The following is an 18825-nucleotide window of genomic DNA, read 5'->3' as shown; positions in this document are numbered from 1 at the left end:
AACATCAGGGTCTTTTCCAGGGAGTCTTCTCTTCTCATGAGGTGGCCAAAGTATTGGAGCCTCAGCTTCAGGATCTGTCCTTCCAGTGAGCACTCAGGGCTGATTTCCTTAAGAATGGAGAGGTTTGATCTTCTTGCAGTCCATGGGACTCTCAAGAGTCTCCTCCAGCACCATAATTCAAAAGCATCAATTCTTCGGCGATCAGCCTTCTTTATGGTCCAGCTCTCACTTCCATACATCACTACTGGGAAAACCATAGCTTTAACTATACGGACCTTCTTTTAATTTCGTGACTGCTGTCACCATCTGCAGTGATCATGGAGCCCAAGAAAGTAAAATCTCTCACTGCCTCCATTTCTTCCCCTTCTATTTGCCAGGAGGTAATGGGACTAGTGGCCATGATCTTCGTTTTTTTGATGTTGAGCTTCAGACCTAATATAGCTGCCCGCAATGAATATGTTTCCTTTTCCCTCATCCGCAAACAATTTATCAGAACATACATTTTGGACGTTTCGGTTCCCCGATCCTCTCCCGCACCGCCTCGTTTGAGCTCGTTTCCTCTCGTTTTAGTCCTGTCCCTTTAAGAAGCCGGCAAGTGGGCGGAGCTAGAATCCCTATTTTTATTTATTTTTTAATAAATATGTTTGTTTTCTTAAAAAGTAGAACGGGCGTCTCTAACCTGGCTTCCCTCCCTATTTCTACGGTATTTAAGGTCATGGCATGGTCACGTGCTGCCTTTGAAGCCGGCCTTCCGCGTTCCATTCTCCAAAGCCAGCCAATCAGAGGGCGGCTGGCGGCCCGGGAGTTCCCTCGGGTTGCTACTGTTTAAACCCAACATTCGGTCCCAGCGGCGCGCTTAAAGGGGAAGCGGCCTTGGTGGATGCGGAAGAGGGGATCCTGACGGCCGAAGCAATGGGTGCTAGACGTGATCCCCGGAGGAGATCCCACCCTTGGGCCAGGCCGGGCTTCTGCCTACGGCCGCTGCTGTTTCTGGGGCTCTGCTGCTGGGAAACGCGCGGGGTGGCCACCCCTGATCAGGTACGATTGGAAATGTCCCGGGGGGGTCTTTGTTTTGTCCTCCCCCCAATTTGCTCCCCAGCCTCATAACCCCACAGAACTGGAAGGCTTAGCTGGGGCATGTCGTTGGGTCCTTAGACCCACTGAACCCAACCGGTCCGGCCACGTATTGTGCCTCTCTCCATTCCCCCGGTCCGGACCGGATGGAAAGCTTTGGAGGCCCTAAACACTTTTAAAAAAGAGAGATTATGGTGTGTCTCCACCCTATATGGAAGTAAAAAAATAAAATAAAATCAGTGCTAGAAACGGGGGGGGGGATGCGGAGTATAGGGAAGTTCTGATTTCCCACCCTCCTGCCATGTTGACCTACTTCAATGCCTTTTCTGAAATATCAAGTGTCTAATTCTTTCCAAAAGAAATAATTATATATATATATATATAATATAATATAATATAATATATGTGGCATGCCCCTGCTTTGCTGATGCCGTAAGCACATGCTTATTCTGCCTTTTGGGTAGTGGTGGTGGTTGTCAAATATTTATTTATACCCTGCCTTTTCCCTGATGGAGACTCAGGATGACTTACAGATAAAAGAACAGCTAAAATCATAAAGGGGCGGCGGCAATACTTTAAAACAATAGAATCAAAACTCTGTGTGTGTATTAGTTTTCTGCGGTGGTTCCCCATTTTTGGAATGCTTTTCCCAAGGATGCCTTTATTATGAAAACATTCCTGTAGAACCAGGCCATTGGATAATTCAACAATCTATGCCCATTTTGTTTGTTTGTTACTATGTTCTGCATTTCCAAGTGTTTATATTGTAAACGGCCCAGTGATCCTTGAATGTGATCTGTTGCGTTGAGATTCCTGCATTGCAGGGGATTGGACTGAATGACCATCTGGGTCCCTTCCAGCTCTCCAGTTCTATGATTATTAAAAACATTCAGACAATCAGAATAAAAACAGCACAGCGGCAGCCCCCCCCCCAATTAACAGCAGTCAGTAGTCCAGCTCTTCCCCCTACATATAGCCAGTTAAGGTGAAAGCAATGGCTGAGACTGTAATGGCATCTCTGCGTCTGTCCCTGATTGTGGGCCATGCTGCTCATCGTTTGAGTACAGCAGTATCGAAAGGGCCACAGATTCCCCACCCCTGAATCAAGACATTTGATGGTGCCAGGTGCTGTCTATTTTTGTTTCCGCATTTATAAGCCGTGTTTCCTCCCAGGAGCTCAAAGAAGCATACATGGTTCTTCTCCCGCCTTCCGTCCCCCAAGTTTATCCTCACACAACGTTCTTGCAAAGTAGGCTAGGCTGAGAGAGAGTGACTCGATAAACACACAAGACGTAACTGGCTGTGTTCTTAGATAAATAATGTATACTATTCATAAATTTCAACAGAAGTAACTCATAAAGTTCAACCAACGGACAAAGCAGAAGACCCAGTGGATCAGATCATTCTCTAGTCAGTTCATGCATAAGGTCCGTCCGTGTATGTGTCTATTCCACTTGTCTGTTCACAAGGTCCAAACAATCCACATGAAAGGTTGTTACAGTTCCACAGAATCCTTTCGCAGAGTCTAAAGACGAGGATTTCCGGAATATTCACCTTGTTTCGCCGTCCTGGGCTTCATCAGTAGTTAAAGCTCATACAGTGGTAGCTCAGGTTACATACGCTTCAGGTTACATATGCTTCAGGTTACATACTCCGCTAACTCAGAAATAGTGCTTCAGGTTAAGAACTTTGCTTCAGGTTGAGAACAGAAATCGTGCTCCGGCGGCGCGGCAGCAGCAGGAGGCCCCATTAGCTAAAGTGGTGCTTCAGGTTAAGAACAGTTTCAGGTTAAGTACGGACCTCCGGAACGAATTAAGTTCTTAACCCGAGATACCACTGTATGTGATATTACAGGACAGTGAATCTTATGGCATAGTAGTAGCTGTGGTCTTATGTTCTGTATACAGGCGTCTTGTTCTTTTAGCTCAGGTCGTGCCTTCCCTGCTCTTCCGAATCATGTTTGCTGTTCTACCAGTTTCCAGTGTGCGCTCTTGAGTATCTGAAAGGTTTTAATGTATTTTTAATCTCTTGTTGGAAGCCGCCCAGAGTGGCTGGGGAAACCCAGCCAGATGGGCGGGGTATAAGTAATAAATTATTATTATTATTATTTCTGGTGCAAAGTTCTCAGGAGAAGGCAGCAGACGGTTTCTCCCTGGTTGCACCTCTTGGCGATGTGAACGTTCTGCTTGCCCTCCTCCTCAATTTGTCCACATACCTGCCGTTCCTTCCAATATTTTGTGGGAGGGAAATGTCAAGCTGACCCCAGCCTTGGCTGCACTGCTCCCCAGGTATGCAGGCAGTCTTTGCCAAACAGATGTCAGAGCAGTGCCACGTAGATGTTCCCAGTTACTGCAACTTTTAAACAAGCTGTGGCTTAGCAATGAGGCTGGGGTGGGCAGATTTCCAAAATTAAAACTTAAACAAACAACACACCATCGCTGCAGACTTTGTCATTCCTCTTCCCCTGCTTTCTTGGCAACAAAAAGGATATGAGCCTGCAACAAAATGTTGCTGTATGCGGGTTCCACACGCAACGGCCCTGTCTGCACTAGACACTCAAACCAGTATCATACCACTTTAAACTGTCATGGCTTCCCTCAAGGAATTCTGGGAAGTGTAGTTCATTAAGAGGGACGCGGGTGGCGCCGTGGGTTAAACCACAGAGCCTAGGACTTGCCGATCAGAAGTTCGGCGGTTCGAATCCGTGCGACGGGGTGAGCTCCTGTTGCTCAGTCCCTGCTCCTGCCAACCTAGCAGTTCGAAAGCACGTCAAAGTGCAAGTAGATAAATAGGTACCGCTCCGGCAGGAAGGTAAACGGCATTTCCGTGTGCTGCTCTGGTTCGCCAGAAGCGGCTTAGTCATGCTGGCCCCATGACCCGGAAGCTGTACGCCGGCTCCCTCGGCCAATAAAGCGAGATGAACGCCGCAACCCCAGAGTTGGCCATGACTGGACCTAATGGTCAGGGGTCCCTTTACCTTTACCTTTATACCATAACCCGCCCTTTGATCCACAGATGAAGGGGCTGCATATGAATTTAGTTAATTAATGAATTAGCATAATGCATATCTAAGTTCCAGTGACTTTTGCATGAGAATGGTTAACCACGTGCCTAGCTTGGCAGCCCAGCAGATCATGATCACAGACAAGAATCTGGGCTGTGAAATCAAATCACTCTTATGTGCCGCTTGCCTTATCAGGCTTCTGTCAAAGAAAGCTATTCAGCCAAGACACAAAGCATTGAGGAATAACTTGTTTATGCCAGTTAGATTTAATGTGGCTTAAAAAATTGGAATTCGAGTGTGCTATCATAAGGCAATAGGCGTGGGAATGGGGATGAATAACTTTTTTAAAAAAAACATATTGGAAGGCAAATTCTGTCCTTCGACGAAGCATGGAAGCCCTTCTGTCTTTTCTGGGGTGGTCAATACCTTTGTTGTAAACATACAAAAACTTGGTTAGGATCCAGCCACAGTAAAGGATCTGATTTCTTTCCGCAGGGCCTGTAAGACAGAGTTGTTCCGCCTGGCCTTTGGCTTGGAATCAACTTGATCCCCTCCCCCTCTTTCCTTTTTCCTTTTCTCCTTCTGTGATGGAACTCCTATTTGGGGACTTCCCTGGCTTTTTTCCGGCCCATGTAGGACCAGTCTGGATAGTTGGCCTTGGTGAAGATTTGACGTTTTCATCCCCCAAAAGTTTTTGATTTGAGTTTCTACTGAAATGAGGCAGTTGTATTTTAATCTTGTTTTTAAGTTGTATGTTAACCAATTGTTTTTATACCTGGTGTTAGCCGCCCTGAGCCCGGTCTTGGATGGGGAGGGCAGGGTATAAATAAAATGTATTATTATTATATCATTAAAGCATTTTGAAGCCCCACTGATGCCGAACAGGAAAATCACGGGTTTAACTTGCTCCTATCAGCAACCACAGGATGCACATGAGCTGCGCGTTGGCTGGACTCTTAGGGACGTCTCATGGAAATATCTGGAGCTGTCTTATACAAAGAGTCAGACCGTTCTTCCATGTAACTCAGTATTTCCTACTCGGACTGGCAGCAGCTCTCCAGGGTTTCAGGCAGAGAGTCTGAGCTTCGATTGAACCCGAGACCTTCTGCAGACGATCACTACTCAGAAGCTACAGCTCCTCCCACCTAATGCTGCCCTTTCAGATTTCCCAGAAGGGAAATCAGAGGGCAGGACTGCAAAACGGCAATATTTTCAAGGTTCAAAGGTCCATCGATCAAGAAGGCAGTTCTGCACGTGCTGCAGATGGAGGTGAAGGGCAGAGGGGGCTCATCAGCCTGGGAAAGAGAACTCTGGCCCTTGTAAAAAACAAAAATCTGCCCTTATTCCCTTATGGGGAACACAAGAGCCCTTATAGAGTCCTTTGTAGGTTCTCCATCGGTCGGAGGAAAGAACAGAGGCCAACCAGAGAATATTGAGAAGCAAAGCAGATCTTTATTAAAGCTGTTGCAACAGGGTGCTCCCCTCACATGCAGGAAAGGGGGAGGAGCCCGAACAAAGGTGTGTCCGTCCTTATATAGACATTTTAAATTGCCCGCCCTGGAGTCCAAGAACACCCCCAGAAACATCATGCATACATCACAGAAAGGGGTGTAGCTCAAGACCACCCTCCAGATACATCACAGAAAGGGTGGTCTGCAACAGAAATCTGAGTGTCTTGTTTATATCCTGTCTGACAGGTTACCTGTTAATGGTCACTTGATTGGATACCCTGGGGAGCCTGGCCAGTCTTTTGTCATGACAAATACTTAGTTCCTGAGCCAGGTCACAGGCTCACCCTATTCATACACAGACATACCCTTAAGACAGGATTTGTGAAGGAGGAGACAATGGGGAAGCTTTTCCATTTTCCTTCGGCCTTGCAGAGAAATATTTGAGGTCAACTTGGGAGAGACAAAATGGTTTCAGGACTTTTTCTGTGGGGTTTCAGACATGTGGTTCATATATGCAGTTATGAACATTTATCTTTCAATTTTTTTATTTCACCCTAAACCTCCACTCCCCTTCATGGATCACTGCCTTCACCTTGCCAGCAAAGGTCCGTATAGTAAAAGCTAGGGTTTTCCCAGTAGTGGTGTATGGAAGTGAGAGCTGGACCGTAAAGAAGGCTGATCACCGAAGAATTGATGCTTTTGAATTCTGGTGCTGGAGGAGACTCTTGAGAGTCCCATGGACTGCAAGAAGATCAAACCGATCCATTCTGAAGGAAATCAGCCCTGAGTGCTCACTGGAATTACAGATCCTGAAGATGAGACTCCAATACTTTGGCCACCTCATGAGAAGAGAAGACTCTCTGGAAAAGACCCTGATGTTGGGAAAGACAAGGAGAAGAGGACGACAGAGGATGAGATGGTTGGACAGTGTTCTCGAAGCTACCAGCATGAGTTTGACCAAACTGTGGGAGGCAGCGGAAGACAGGAGTGCCTGGCGTGCTCTGGTCCATGGGGTCACGAAGAGTCGGACACGACTAAACAACCAAACAACAACAAAACCTCCACTGCTTTGTGGGAGATCTTTGGGAGAAGAAAAGACTTAAGGAGTAAACCTGACACAAATCCAGAGGGGAGTCCCTAAGACGGTTGGATGGAACCTTGTACGCCTCCTTCCAGCACCTCCTGCAGCCCAGAGTCTTGCTTTGCTTTCCTTTGGACCACATCAGCGAGGCCGAAAGAGGAGTCTTGTTATCTGGCCAGCCCAGGACCTCCATACTTGTGCCCAGGGAGGTCCTTTTGGTCCTAGGAATGCAGTGGTTTGACTTCACCCCCGGAGGCACACTCCATTGTCTCTTGAGACAGATGAATACCCTCGCTCTCTGCTCCTCCCTTGGAAAGCATGTCAGGGGAACAGGCTGTCTCGCCAGAGTGGTGCATGCTCTGGTTATCTCCTGCTTGGACTACTGCAATGCGCTCTACGTGGGGCTACCTTTGAAGGTGACCCGGAAACTACAACTAATCCAGAATGCGGCAGCTAGACTGGTGACTGGGAGCGGCCGCCGAGACCATATAACACCGGTCTTGAAAGACCTACATTGGCTCCCAGTACGTTTCCGAGCACAATTCAAAGTGTTGGTGCTGACCTTTAAAGCCCTAAACGGCCTCGGTCCAGTATACCTGAAGGAGCGTCTCCACCCCCATCGTTCAGCCTGGACACTGAGGTCCAGCGCCGAGGGCCTTCTGGCGGTTCCCTCATTGCGAGAAGCAAAGCTACAGGGAACCACGCAGAGGGCCTTCTCGGTAGTGGCGCCCGCCCTGTGGAACGCCCTTCCAGCAGATGTCAAAGCGATAAACAACTACCTGACATTCAGAAGACATCTTAAGGCAGCCCTGTTCAGGGAAGTTTTTAACGTGTGATATTTTACTGTATTTTTGGTTTCTATGGAAGCCGCCCAGAGTGGCTGGGGAGGCCCAGCCAGATGGGCGGGGTATAAATAATAAATAATTATTATCATTATTATTATTATCAAGAACTCTCCTCCCTGACATTGAACTTGACACATTCCAGGTTCAGGCAGGGAAAAGGCCGATTTAGTCAAAGGACACACACAGAGAGAGACGTGGGCTCACTTGGAGCGTGACAATCAAGGACGCAGAGCGCTTGCCTCCTAGCTTCACTGCCGATGACTCATCGGCACCTCTGATCACATGCCTGGCAGAAAGCAGCAATTGTGGGATGGAAAATAGCAGGGAAATGGCACAGGATGTGTAAGAAGGCGTGGAAAGCTTCACATTTGCTAGCACACTGTACCCTCGGCTAAAGCAAGAGGTGCTTTGCGCTACATTTTAAAATGTGCGTTGACGTTTTAATAAATTTTATTTATACCCCGCCCTCCCCAGCCAAGACGGGGCTCAGGGCGGCTAACACCAGCTTTAAAAACAATTGGTTAACATACAACTTAAAAACTAGATTAAAATACAGTGGTACCTCGGGTTACATACGCTTCAGGTTACAGAATCCGCTAACCCAGAAATAGTACCTCGGGTTAAGAACTTTGCCTCAGGATGAGAACAGAAATCGTGCTCCGGTGGTGCGGCGCAGCGGGAGGTCCCATTATCTAAAGTGGTGCTTCAGGTCAAGAACAGTTTCAGGTTAAGAACGGACCTCCAGAACAAATTAAGTACTTAACCTGAGGTACCACTGTACAACATTAAAATGCAGCCTCATTTCAGTAGAAACTCAAATCAAAAACACTTTGGGGATGAAAACGTCAAATCTTCACCAAGGCCAACTATCCAGACTGGTCCTACATGGGCTGGAAAAAAGCCAGGGAAGTCCCCAAATAGGAGTTCCATCACAGAAGGAGAAAAGGAAAGAGGGGGAGGGGATCAAGTTGATTCCAACCAAAGGCCACTCTGTCTTACAGGCCCTGCAGAAAGAAATCAGATCCCGCAGGGCCTTGGTCTCATGAGGCAGAGCGTTCCACCAGGCCGGAGCCAGTGCTGAGAAGGCCCTGCTCTGGTTGAGGCTAATCTGACTTCCTTAGGGCCTGGGACCACTAGGGTGTTGCTATTTATGGACCTTAAGGTCCTCTGCAGGGCATACCGGGAGAGTTGGCAGGGACCCTGAGCATAATCTAGTCTAACCCCCTGCTATGCAGGAATATGCAGCTGTCCCGTGTTGTCGGTTCCTGCGTGGGACGTTGGAAAAACCCGTTCTCCCTCGAAAGTCCCTCCTGCATTTTGTCTCTCGGCAGGTGAAGCCCATGATCACGATGGAGCAGCTCCTATGGGTGAGCGGCAGTGTCATTGGGGAGGTGAACACCTTCAGAGTCCCCCTCATCGCGGCGACACCACAGGGCACCCTCTTAGCCTTCTCCGAAGCCAGGAAGCACTCTGCCTCCGACACCGGGGCGAAGTTTATAGCCCTCCGCAGGTCGCTGGACAAAGGTTTGAGGGGAGCAAGGCCTGTGGGGAGGGGGTTGGAAGAAAAGGGTGTCCGCACACCCCTGAGGAGCTGAAAGTGCTGGAGCACAATTTCAGGGGTGGGCTCCTTAGGTTTTTGTGTGTGTTTTAAGGGAAGCCACCTGCTTTTAATTTTTATTTTTAATTTACTGCATTTATATCCCACTTTTTCCCTCCAAAAACAGCATAACTGGTCTCCCCTCCTCTGTTAATCCTTGTTGTTGTTGTTACAGTGGACCCTCAGGTAACGTAACTTTCGGGTTGCGAACGTGGCAAACCCAGAAGTGTATAAACATTAAAAGCTTCCCTAAACAGGGCTGCCTTCAGATGTCTTCTAAAAGTTTGGTAGTTGTTGTTCTCTTTGACATCTGATGGGAGGGCGTTCCACAGGGCGGGCGCCACTACCGAGAAGGCCCTCTGCCTGGTTCCCTGTAACTTGGCTTCTTGCAGCGAGGGAAGGCCCTCGGTGCTGGACCTCAGGGCCGGGCAGAAGCGCTCTATCGTGCTGCGCATGTGCAGAAGCGGCGCTTCATGTTGCGGACTTTTCAGGGTACATAAGGACCCCCAGAATGAATTAAGTTCATACCCGGAGGGTGCACTGTATTATTTTATCTATTAAATTAATATACCGCCCTATACCTGGGGGTTTCAGGGCGGTTCACAGAATAAAATCAAGATATAAAGCTACAAAATACATAATAAAAATAAAAGCAACAACCCAATAGCCCCCCCCCCACAAAAAACACATTTTAAAAGGGTATAGGATGTCAATCAAATCAACCAAAGGTTAAAACAGAATGTGTTTGCCTGGCGTCTAAAGGTGTATAATGAAGGCATCCGCCTTAACTTCCCTGGGAAGAGCATTGCACAGACAGGGAGCCACTGCAGAAAAGGCCCTGTTCTTGTGTTGCCACCCTCTGGACCTCTTGAGGAGGAGGCACATGAAGAAGGGCCTCAGAAGATGATCTCAGGGTCCGGGTAGCTTCATATGGAAAGAGGCGGTCCTGAACTGTTTAAGACTTTATAGGTCAAAATCAGCACTTTGAATTGGGCCTGGAAACTGATCGGTAGGCAGTGCAGTCGGACCAGGATCAGTATACCTGAAGGAGCATCTCCACCCCCATCGTTCTGCCCGGACACTGAGGTCCAGCGCTGAGAGCCTTCTGGTGGTTCCCTCGCTGCGAGAAGCCAAGTTGCAGGGAACCAGGCAGAGGGCCTTCTCGGTGGTGGCACCTGTTCTGTGGAACGCCCTCCCACCAGATGTCAAAGAGAAAAACAACTACCAGACTTCTAGAAGATATCTGAAGACAGCCCTGTTTAGGGAAGCTTTTAATGTTTACCAGACCACTGTATTTTAATACTTTGTTGGAAGCCTCCCAGAGTGGCTGGGGAAACCCAGCCAGATGGGCGGGGTATAAATAATATATTATTATTATTATTATTATTATTATTATTATTATTATTATTATTATATGCTCAAACCGTCTTGCTCCCTACAACGACCCTGTGAGGTAGGTTAAGAGGCAGCGACTGGCTCAAGGTCACCCAGGGAGCTTCATAGCCAAGCGGGGATTCGAACCCTGATCTCCCAGGTCCTCGGAGTCACAGCCTCTTAACCCACCTCACAGGGTCGTTATAGGGATTAGTGGAGGGCGGGTGAACCATGTACTCCTTGGAGAAACAGCTGGGATATAAATGCCACAAATAAGCCCTTCTGCTTAGCTGCTTAAGAAAGCTGGAGGGCCAAGGCGGATGGAGAAATCGGAGATCTCCACGTGGTCACAATTGGGCCCACACCGGTCACAAAATGCGCTTGGCTAATTTCTAGATCTGCCGTGAAAGCTTATGCCAGTGTCTGCCAACCTGGCGCCGCTCAGGGGCTTTGGACTACAACTCCTACCGGCACCCAGCCTGCACGGAAACTTCTGGAAGGCACCAAGTTAGCGAAGGCAGGCTCACGCCTCACACGTGCCAGAGTTTTGTGCGGCGCCTCAGGTGTGTTTCTCATAATAATGCCGGCCTGTCTCTTCCAGGCGCTACCTGGACGCCGACTTCCTTCATAGTTGACGACGGTTCCCTGCAAGATGGCCTCAACCTGGGAGCAGTTGTGGTGGACTCTGAAAAGGACATGGTGTTCCTGGTTTATACGCTCTGCGCTCACTACAACAAATGCCCCACGGCCAGCACCATGATCATTCGCAGCCGCGACGACGGCGTCACATGGAGCATCCCCCGGAACCTCTCTGAGGATATTGGCACAACCATGTTTGCCCCGGGACCAGGCTATGGCATTCAGGTAAGCGGCCTTTAAAGCCCTAAACGGCCTCAGTCCAGTATACCTGGGGGAGCATCTCCACCCCTAGACACTGAGGTCCAACACTGAGGGCCTTCTGGCGGTTCCCTCTCTGTGAAAAGTGAAATTTCAGGGAACCAGGCAGAGGGCCTTCTCGGTAGTGGCCCCCGCCCTGTGGAACACCCTCTCTTCAACATCTATCTGACTTTTAGAAGGCATCTAGGGAAGTTTTTAAGGTTTAATGTCTCACTGTGTTTTTATTTTAAAAATTAAAAAAAAAATCCAGTAGCACCTTAGAGACCAACTAAGCTCGTTCTGGGTATAAGCCTTCGTGTGCGTGCACACTTCTTCAAATGCACAGATACACTTCTTCAGATGTTTTTATATTTTGCTGTAAGCTGTACAGAGCGGCTGGGGAAACCCAGCCAGATGGGCAGCAAATAAATCATAGTTATTATAATAATATGAATGACAGTTTTATGGGTGGTGTTTTGAGGGAGGGAGGGAGGGAGGGAGGGAGAGAGAAGGAGAAAGAAAGAAAGAAAGAAAGAAAGAAAGAAAGAAAGAAAGAAAGAAAGACAGTAGTTAGTTAATTTTTTGTTAATTTTTATTTTGGGATTTTTACATACATTACATTGTCTCCTTCCAATTTTTAAATTTCCCATACAATTTTTCCTTCCCCTCCCCCATATCCATTGGAAGGGTTCAAATAATTACCCTCAGCCACGGGCATAGCGTCTTTAGTTTCCACCGAATGTCTTTGTTAATTTAATAACCATGGTTTTGTGTCTTCCATGATTCCACAGGTATGGAGTTTGCTTTATCCAACAGTTTAATTTAGGCTGTAAACCACATTGAGATTTTCCTTTAAAAAAAAAATAGACACTGGCTCAGAGACAATTTAAATTAATTAAATAAATACTAAATGTTCAACTTCTGGAGAATCTCAACTTCCGTTTAACAAAAGGGCAAGTTCCTGGACCTCATTGCTGCTGGAGATATGCTCAACAGCCCATGGCAAGGCTTGCTAAAATCTTAGGAGCCTGGAGGGTGGCAGGGGTTGGGTCAGTTTGTGGCTACGTGTTGCTGCTTCCACTCAGCGCTACCGCTGGTAGCCAGGAAACAAGGCTATAGAAACCTCATCCAGAGGACTGAAGCAGTGCCGTGTGCATGCAAGAATAACTCCCACTCGGTCACCTCTGCCTTTCAGAAACGTTATGAGCCCAAGAAGGGGCGATTGATCGTTTGTGGCCACGGGACACTTTTGCAGGACGGGATCTCGTGCCTCCTCAGCGACGACCACGGCTTAAACTGGCGATACGGGCGGCAGCCTTTGCATGGGATCCCTTATGGCAAGTTGAAGTTGCCCAGCGACTTCAATCCTGATGAATGCCAGGTGGGTGTGATTCTGAGCTTGAGGCTTTGCTACAATCCTGCAAGCGGCAGGGACGAAACAAGCAGCGAGTTTCGTCGCTGCATCGTTTGGAAGCCCTGGCTGTGGTAAGCAGAATCGTGGAATTGCAGAGTTGGAAGGGACCCCCAGATTCATCTAGTCCCAACCTCCTGGAAAAAGCCTTGAATCGATTCACAACCACAATAAAAGTGTGGCAACATACCTTCTCTCAGTGTTCTCTTTCCAAAGCTAAGCATACCCAGTTTTAGCATCTGTTTTTAATATGTTAAACAGTGCGAAGGAAGCGTTCCTAAGAACCTTCCCTGGAGATCTTTGGATAAAGGGTGGTATGTAAAATGGTGTATAAATAAAGTAATCAATTATTACTGCAATGCGCTCTACGTGGGGCTACCTTTGAAGGTGACCCAGAAACTACAACTAATCCAGAAAGCAGCAGCTAGACTGGTGACTGGGAGCGGCCGCCGAGACCACATAACACCAGTCTTGAAAGACCTGCATTGGCTCCCAGTATGTTTCTGAGCACAATTGGTGTTGATCTTTAAAGCCCTAAATGGCCTCAGTCCAGTATACCTGAAGGAGCGTCTCCACCCCCATTGTTCTGCCCAGACACTGAGGTCTCCAGTGCTGAGGGCCTTCTGGCGGTTCCCTCACTCCGAGAAGCCAAGTTACAGGGAACCAGGCAGAGGGCCTTCTCGGTTGTGGCACCCGCCCTGTGGAACGCCCTCCCACCAGATGTCAAAGAGAAAAACAACTACCAGACTTTTAGAAGACATCTGAAGGCAGCCCTGTTTAGGGAAGCTTTTAATGTTTGATGGACTACTGTATTTTAATATTTTGTTGGAAGCTGCCCAGAGTGGCTGGTGAAACCCAGCCAGATGGCCAGGGTATAAATAAATTAATAATAATAAAAAAATAAAAAAAATAAAAAAATAGGGGAGTGGAGCACTTGGAGCAGAGCCCTCAGAACAGAACTAGGAAATGTTCTGGTTCCCTTCAAAAATCTGCCCTCCTCTCACCTTCCCTCCCCAAATTACCTCCTTGCAGCCCTACGAGCTTCCAGACGGCTCCGTGGTGATCAACGCCAGGAACCAGAACTTTTACCACTGCAGTTGCCGCATTGTGATTCGCAGCTACGATGCCTGCGACACCCTCCCTCTGGAGAACGTGACGTTTGACGACACCTTGGTGGACCCTGCAGTTGCCGCCGGAGCCCTTGTCAAATCCGGCCTCGTCTTCTTCAGCAACCCGGCCCATGAAAAGCGGCGTGAGTGAGGGGGAATCTGTGTGTCACAGGGAGAGAATGGGCTCCATGTGGCTGGAAGAGGGGTGGCTTCCGGCAGACAACACGGCAGACTCAGTTCCTGGGCTGGGACAAATGTTTCCAGCCTCTGCTACAAAGCTGATGGTGCAACTAGTCGTCCCAGGTTGAGCCTCTTGGGCTTGCCGATCAGAAGGTTGGCGGTTCGAATCCCTGTGATGGGGTGAGCTCCCGTTGCTCTGCCCCAGCTTCTGCCAACCTAGCAGTTCGAAAGCACGCCAGTGCAAGTAGATAAATAGGTACAGGTGAGGCAGGAAGGTAAACGGAGTTTCTGGTTTCCGTCACGGTGTCCTGTTGCGCCAAAAGCTGTTTAGTCCTGCTGGCCACATGACCCGGAAAGCTGTCTGTGGACAAACGCCGGCTCCCTCAGCCTGAAGGTGGAGATGAGCACCACAACCTCATAGTCACCTTTGACTGGACTTAACCAACCTTTACCTTTACCTTTACTTTATAACCGCTGCACTTCTAAATTGAAGAATGCTCTTGGTTGAAAGAACGCAAGATTTGACAAGAGCCAAGAAAAGAAACTTCCCCGCAGCCCTTTTATTATTGTTATTTCTTAAATTTGTATACTGCCCTTCATCTGTAGATCTTGGAGCGGTTCACAACATAAAATCACAATACAGTGGTACCTCAGGTTAAGAACTTAATTCGTTCTGGAGGTCCGTTCTTAACCTGAATCTGTTCATAACCTGAGGTACCACTTCGGCTAATGGGGCCTCCCACTGCCGCCTCACGATTTCTGTTCTCATCCTGAGGTAAAGTTCTTAACCTGAGGTACTATTTCTGGGTTAGTGGAGTCTGTAACCTGAAGTGTCTGTAACCCGAGGTACCACTGTATAAAAAACACAAAATACATAAAAACAAAACCACCCACTAATCCCTCCCCCCAATTCCTGGAACACATTTAAAAGGTCACTTGATTTTTGCCATGCATTTTTTTAAAAAAAAAATCAAATCATTATTTTTATTTTTGATTATTTTTATTATATTCATTGGATTTCCAATAATAAAAATAATTTTATTATTTGTATACTGCCCATCTGTCTGGGTTGCCCCGGCTACTCTGGGCAGTTCCCAACAGAATATTAAGAACCCGATAAAACCAAAGCCATTTCACTACAATGGTATGTTTTGTGTGTTCAGTTAACTTGTTGTTGTGTAGTTGAATAGCTGCTATCATTGCAGTGCCGTCAGCGTGCACATGTTACTTTGCTCCTTTAGTTTTTCATAAAGAGTTAGGTGCCTGACTCCAAGGCACTTGAAATCTAATATAAGGAGGAACATAATGAAGGGTAGGACAGGGGTGAGGAAATCTTACTGTAGCACGGCCAATACATTCTTGTATTGTTTATACATTTTATGCCTTAGTATTGGATGTGATTGTGGTTAAACAAAATAGCTTTGTGTGTTCTCCCATATAGCTTGGAGCAGGGTTTCCCAAACTTGGGTCTCCAGCTGTTGTTGGACTACAGCTCCCATCATCCCTAGCTATCAGGAATGATGGGAACTGTAGTCCAAAAAACAGCCGCAAACCCAAATTTGGGACACCCTGGCTAGGAGAGCTCAAGCCTCCCACCTCATGGGAATAAGAGGTTGAGGTCCTGTCGTGTGAGGGGGTCTTTACTGGCTTGCTTTGCTTTTGTTGATTATATTTTTTGTGTCTTCCTTTTGTATTTTTATGTTGCGAACTGCCCTGTGATCTCTAGATGAAGTGTCGTACAAAAAATAATGGATAAATAAGCAAAATAATGATAATAATAATAATAAATAACTTATTATTCATACCCTGCCCATCTGGCTGGGTTTCCCCAGCCACTCTGGGCAGCTCCCAACAGAATATTAAAAACATTAAAAACTTCCCTAAACAGGGCTGCCTTCAGATGTCTTCTAAAAGTCAGATACTTGTTTATTTCCTTGACATCTGATGGGAGGTGTTCCACAGGGTGGGCGCCACCACCGAGAAGGCCTTCTGCCTGGTTCCCTGTAACCTCACTTCTCGCAGTGAGGGAACTGCCTGAAGGCCCTCAGAGCTGGACCTCAGTGTCCGGGCTGAACGATGGGGGTGAAGACGCTCCTTCAGGTATACAAAATCAGCCCGAGGCCTGGTTGATGAGGAACCTTTTTGTCAGGTGAACACGACCTTACTTTCTCTTTCTCCCCTCTGGCCTAGGGGTGAACATGACGCTACGTTGGAGCTTCACCAACGGTTCTTCGTGGTGGAAGGAGCCCCTGCAGATCTGGAGCGGCGCCAGCGGTTACTCCTCGATGACGTCCCTGGACGGGGCTGCCCCAGAAGATGCTCACAGCCTCTTCATCATTTATGAGAAGGGGCGCCTCCAATCCACTGAAAGCGTCTCCGTGGTCAAGATCAGCATCAACGGGGAGCTCTGACCGCACTTTCGGGCCCTCGGCCGTCCCCTCTCCCCATGTGCCTTGTAGTCACACTTGAAGCTCTGCGACTGCTGGGTTAGGATAGAAGGGAATTCGTGGGGAGAAATCAGCAACGTTGGGTGGGAGGGCTCAGGGCAGCAATTCGAAGGGCATTTGGCAGAAAAATACAGTCTACAAGCCTTCCTAGTGGGCCGTGCAGGCCCAAGCCATTCCTTTCCCCACAGTGACGTTGGGGCTGCCGTTCTACCTCAGAAACACTCCTGATTTCAGATGCTGCTATTGAATTTCTGGGTGGGTGGAGGTTGCGAAGGCGAGGGGTGGGGATGGGGTGGGTTGGAGAGAGGAAGACTGATGACGACGAAAGTAGACTGATGAAGAAGCACACGGTTAATATTCATTGGTTTGTTTTCTAAGTGGAATCAAGCGGAAAGAGGAAAGCCGGGAAGTTTTGCGACGAGTTAATAAATTAATTGATGCACCTTTAACCTATCATCTCCGTCAAATTTTAAAAACTTATTTCTAGTGAGAAGGAGCACCCAAAAACTGGATGTAAACAGCCAGCCAGATACCCCTGGAAAGTTCACAAGCTGGCCACTTCCTGTCGTTCATTCCCGGCATCCATAACTTGAAACCTGGGCCTCCCATTTATCCATCGGAACATACAGTGGTACCTTGGTTTACAACCATAATCTGTTCTAGAGGTCTGGTTGTAAACCAAAACAGGTTGTAACCCAAGGCGTGCTTTCGCCAATGGGGCCTCCAAAAAAGGGGGGTTGTATTCCCCCCCAAAATGGGTTGTAATCCAAAAAAAAGGACATGCATTTCCGGGTTTGACGTGGTTGTAATCCGAAACGGTTGCAAACCAAGGTCCAGTCGTGACCGACTCCGGGGTTGCGGTGCTCATCTCGCTTTACTGGCCGAGGGAACCGGCGTACAGCTTCCGGGTCATGTGGCCAGAATGACTAAGCTGCTTCTGGCGAACCAGAGCAGCACACACGGAAACGCCGTTCACCTTCCCACCAGAGCGGTACCTATTTATCTACTTGCACTCTGATGTGCTTTCAAACTGCTAGGTTGGCAGGAGCTGGGACCGAGCAACGGGAGCTCACCCCATCACGGGGATTCAAACCGCTGACGTTCTGATTGGCAAGTCCTAGGCTCTGTGGTTTAACCCACAACCAAGGTACCACTGTATAATAAAACCGAGCAATCAATCCGTTCTGTGATAAACTGCATCTGACCATGGAACCTCATGGTGTATGGCCACAGAAAGACCGATAGATACATTTATCGAGCCTAATCCCTTTACAAAAGCCAACTAAGCTACATTGCCGGGATCAAACCAGCATGACATAGCACCTGGTGTTATTTTACTGACGATGTCAATTACAGGGGCTCGGTATAGCAGGCTGGCACTCCTCACTATCCCTTGAAGCAGATAAATGTGTAACTTTGCCTACAGAACAGGTAACAGGAGGTATGGCAGGGTAGTTAAGCGTTAACTGTTTCCTGAGCTCTTTTCAACAATCTTGACTTACGTCATCGAGGCCAGTTCCTGGAACAAAGGCAACAAGCCAACCAGGACACACTGTCCTCTGGGTGCCTCACGCTTTAATCAGCAGCTATGTCGATTTCAAAGTTTTAACTGATTTTACCGAATCAGCTAGTTTTAACTGGCGGAATTGCCATGAAGCACACTTGCAATTTTTTTTGTTCTGGTGAAACAAGACATTGTGAGCGTCCAACAAAGCTGAATGTTTCAGGACAGAGGAACCGGAAGTGCTTCCATAATTAAACTATGGAACAAGTTTCCACAGGACATAACCACGGCCACAAACCTGGGCAGCTTTCCAAGAGGATTAACAAATTGTTTATTAAATAGAAACGGGCACCTACAATTCTGATACCTTGCTGAAAACGTTTTTGTTTTGCCACCTGGTTGTTTTAGAGGAATCATTTTGTTCTGTGTTGTTCCTTTGTCCTGCGTTTTATGATTTTATAACTGAACGACGTTTTCGTTTTTTATTGGATGCCGCCATTAATAGATTTACGAGCTGGCAGTTTATGAGTACTCTTAAGAAATAAATACAATAAATAAACTTTTCTATCGGACTTCCTTCTGATCCTACAACTTAAGTGGATGAGCAGGCAGCGTTGGGCAAAGGTCAGTCTTGCAGTCCTCGGAGATGACGAGGCGACAGTTTCAGGCGCCCTGTTTATCGAGACTGCGCCTTTCTCGATTTGTGCTTCAGCAGGCGCTATGGGTTAAACCACAGAGCCTAGGACTTGCCGATCAGAAGGTCGGCAGTTCAAATCCCCATGAGCTCCCGTTGCTCAGTCCCTGCTCCTGCCAACCTAGTAGTTCAAAAGCACGTCAAAGTGCAAGTAGATAAATAGGTACCGCTCCAGCGG

General features: G+C 47.7%; 1 protein-coding gene across 1 annotated transcript; it reads left to right on the top strand.

Annotated features, from left to right (window-relative positions):
• The first annotated feature begins 724 nt into the window (after window positions 1-724).
• Window positions 725-16898, top strand: NEU1 (neuraminidase 1). Its single transcript, XM_053379307.1, has 6 exons — window positions 725-1038; window positions 8787-8979; window positions 11028-11290; window positions 12498-12683; window positions 13746-13965; window positions 16193-16898. Exons 1-6 carry the CDS (start codon window positions 913-915, stop codon window positions 16411-16413), a joined length of 1209 nt encoding a protein of 402 aa, XP_053235282.1. The 5' UTR covers window positions 725-912; the 3' UTR covers window positions 16414-16898.
• Window positions 16899-18825: the final 1927 nt, after the last annotated feature.

This window comes from Podarcis raffonei, chromosome 2 (genome assembly GCF_027172205.1).
Source record: "Podarcis raffonei isolate rPodRaf1 chromosome 2, rPodRaf1.pri, whole genome shotgun sequence".
Taxonomy (NCBI): Eukaryota; Metazoa; Chordata; class Lepidosauria; order Squamata; family Lacertidae; genus Podarcis; species Podarcis raffonei.
This window is presented reverse-complemented; position numbering and strand designations above follow the sequence as displayed.

Coding starts and splice junctions, on each gene's coding strand:
- NEU1 (XM_053379307.1), top strand. CDS start 913: ATGGGTGCTAGACGTGATCCCCGGAGGAGATCCCACCCTTGGGCCAGG. Junction 12,684..13,745: donor TCAATCCTGATGAATGCCAG/GTGGGTGTGATT, acceptor ACCTCCTTGCAG/CCCTACGAGCTTCCAGACGG. Junction 13,966..16,192: donor CCCGGCCCATGAAAAGCGGC/GTGAGTGAGGGG, acceptor CCTCTGGCCTAG/GGGTGAACATGACGCTACGT.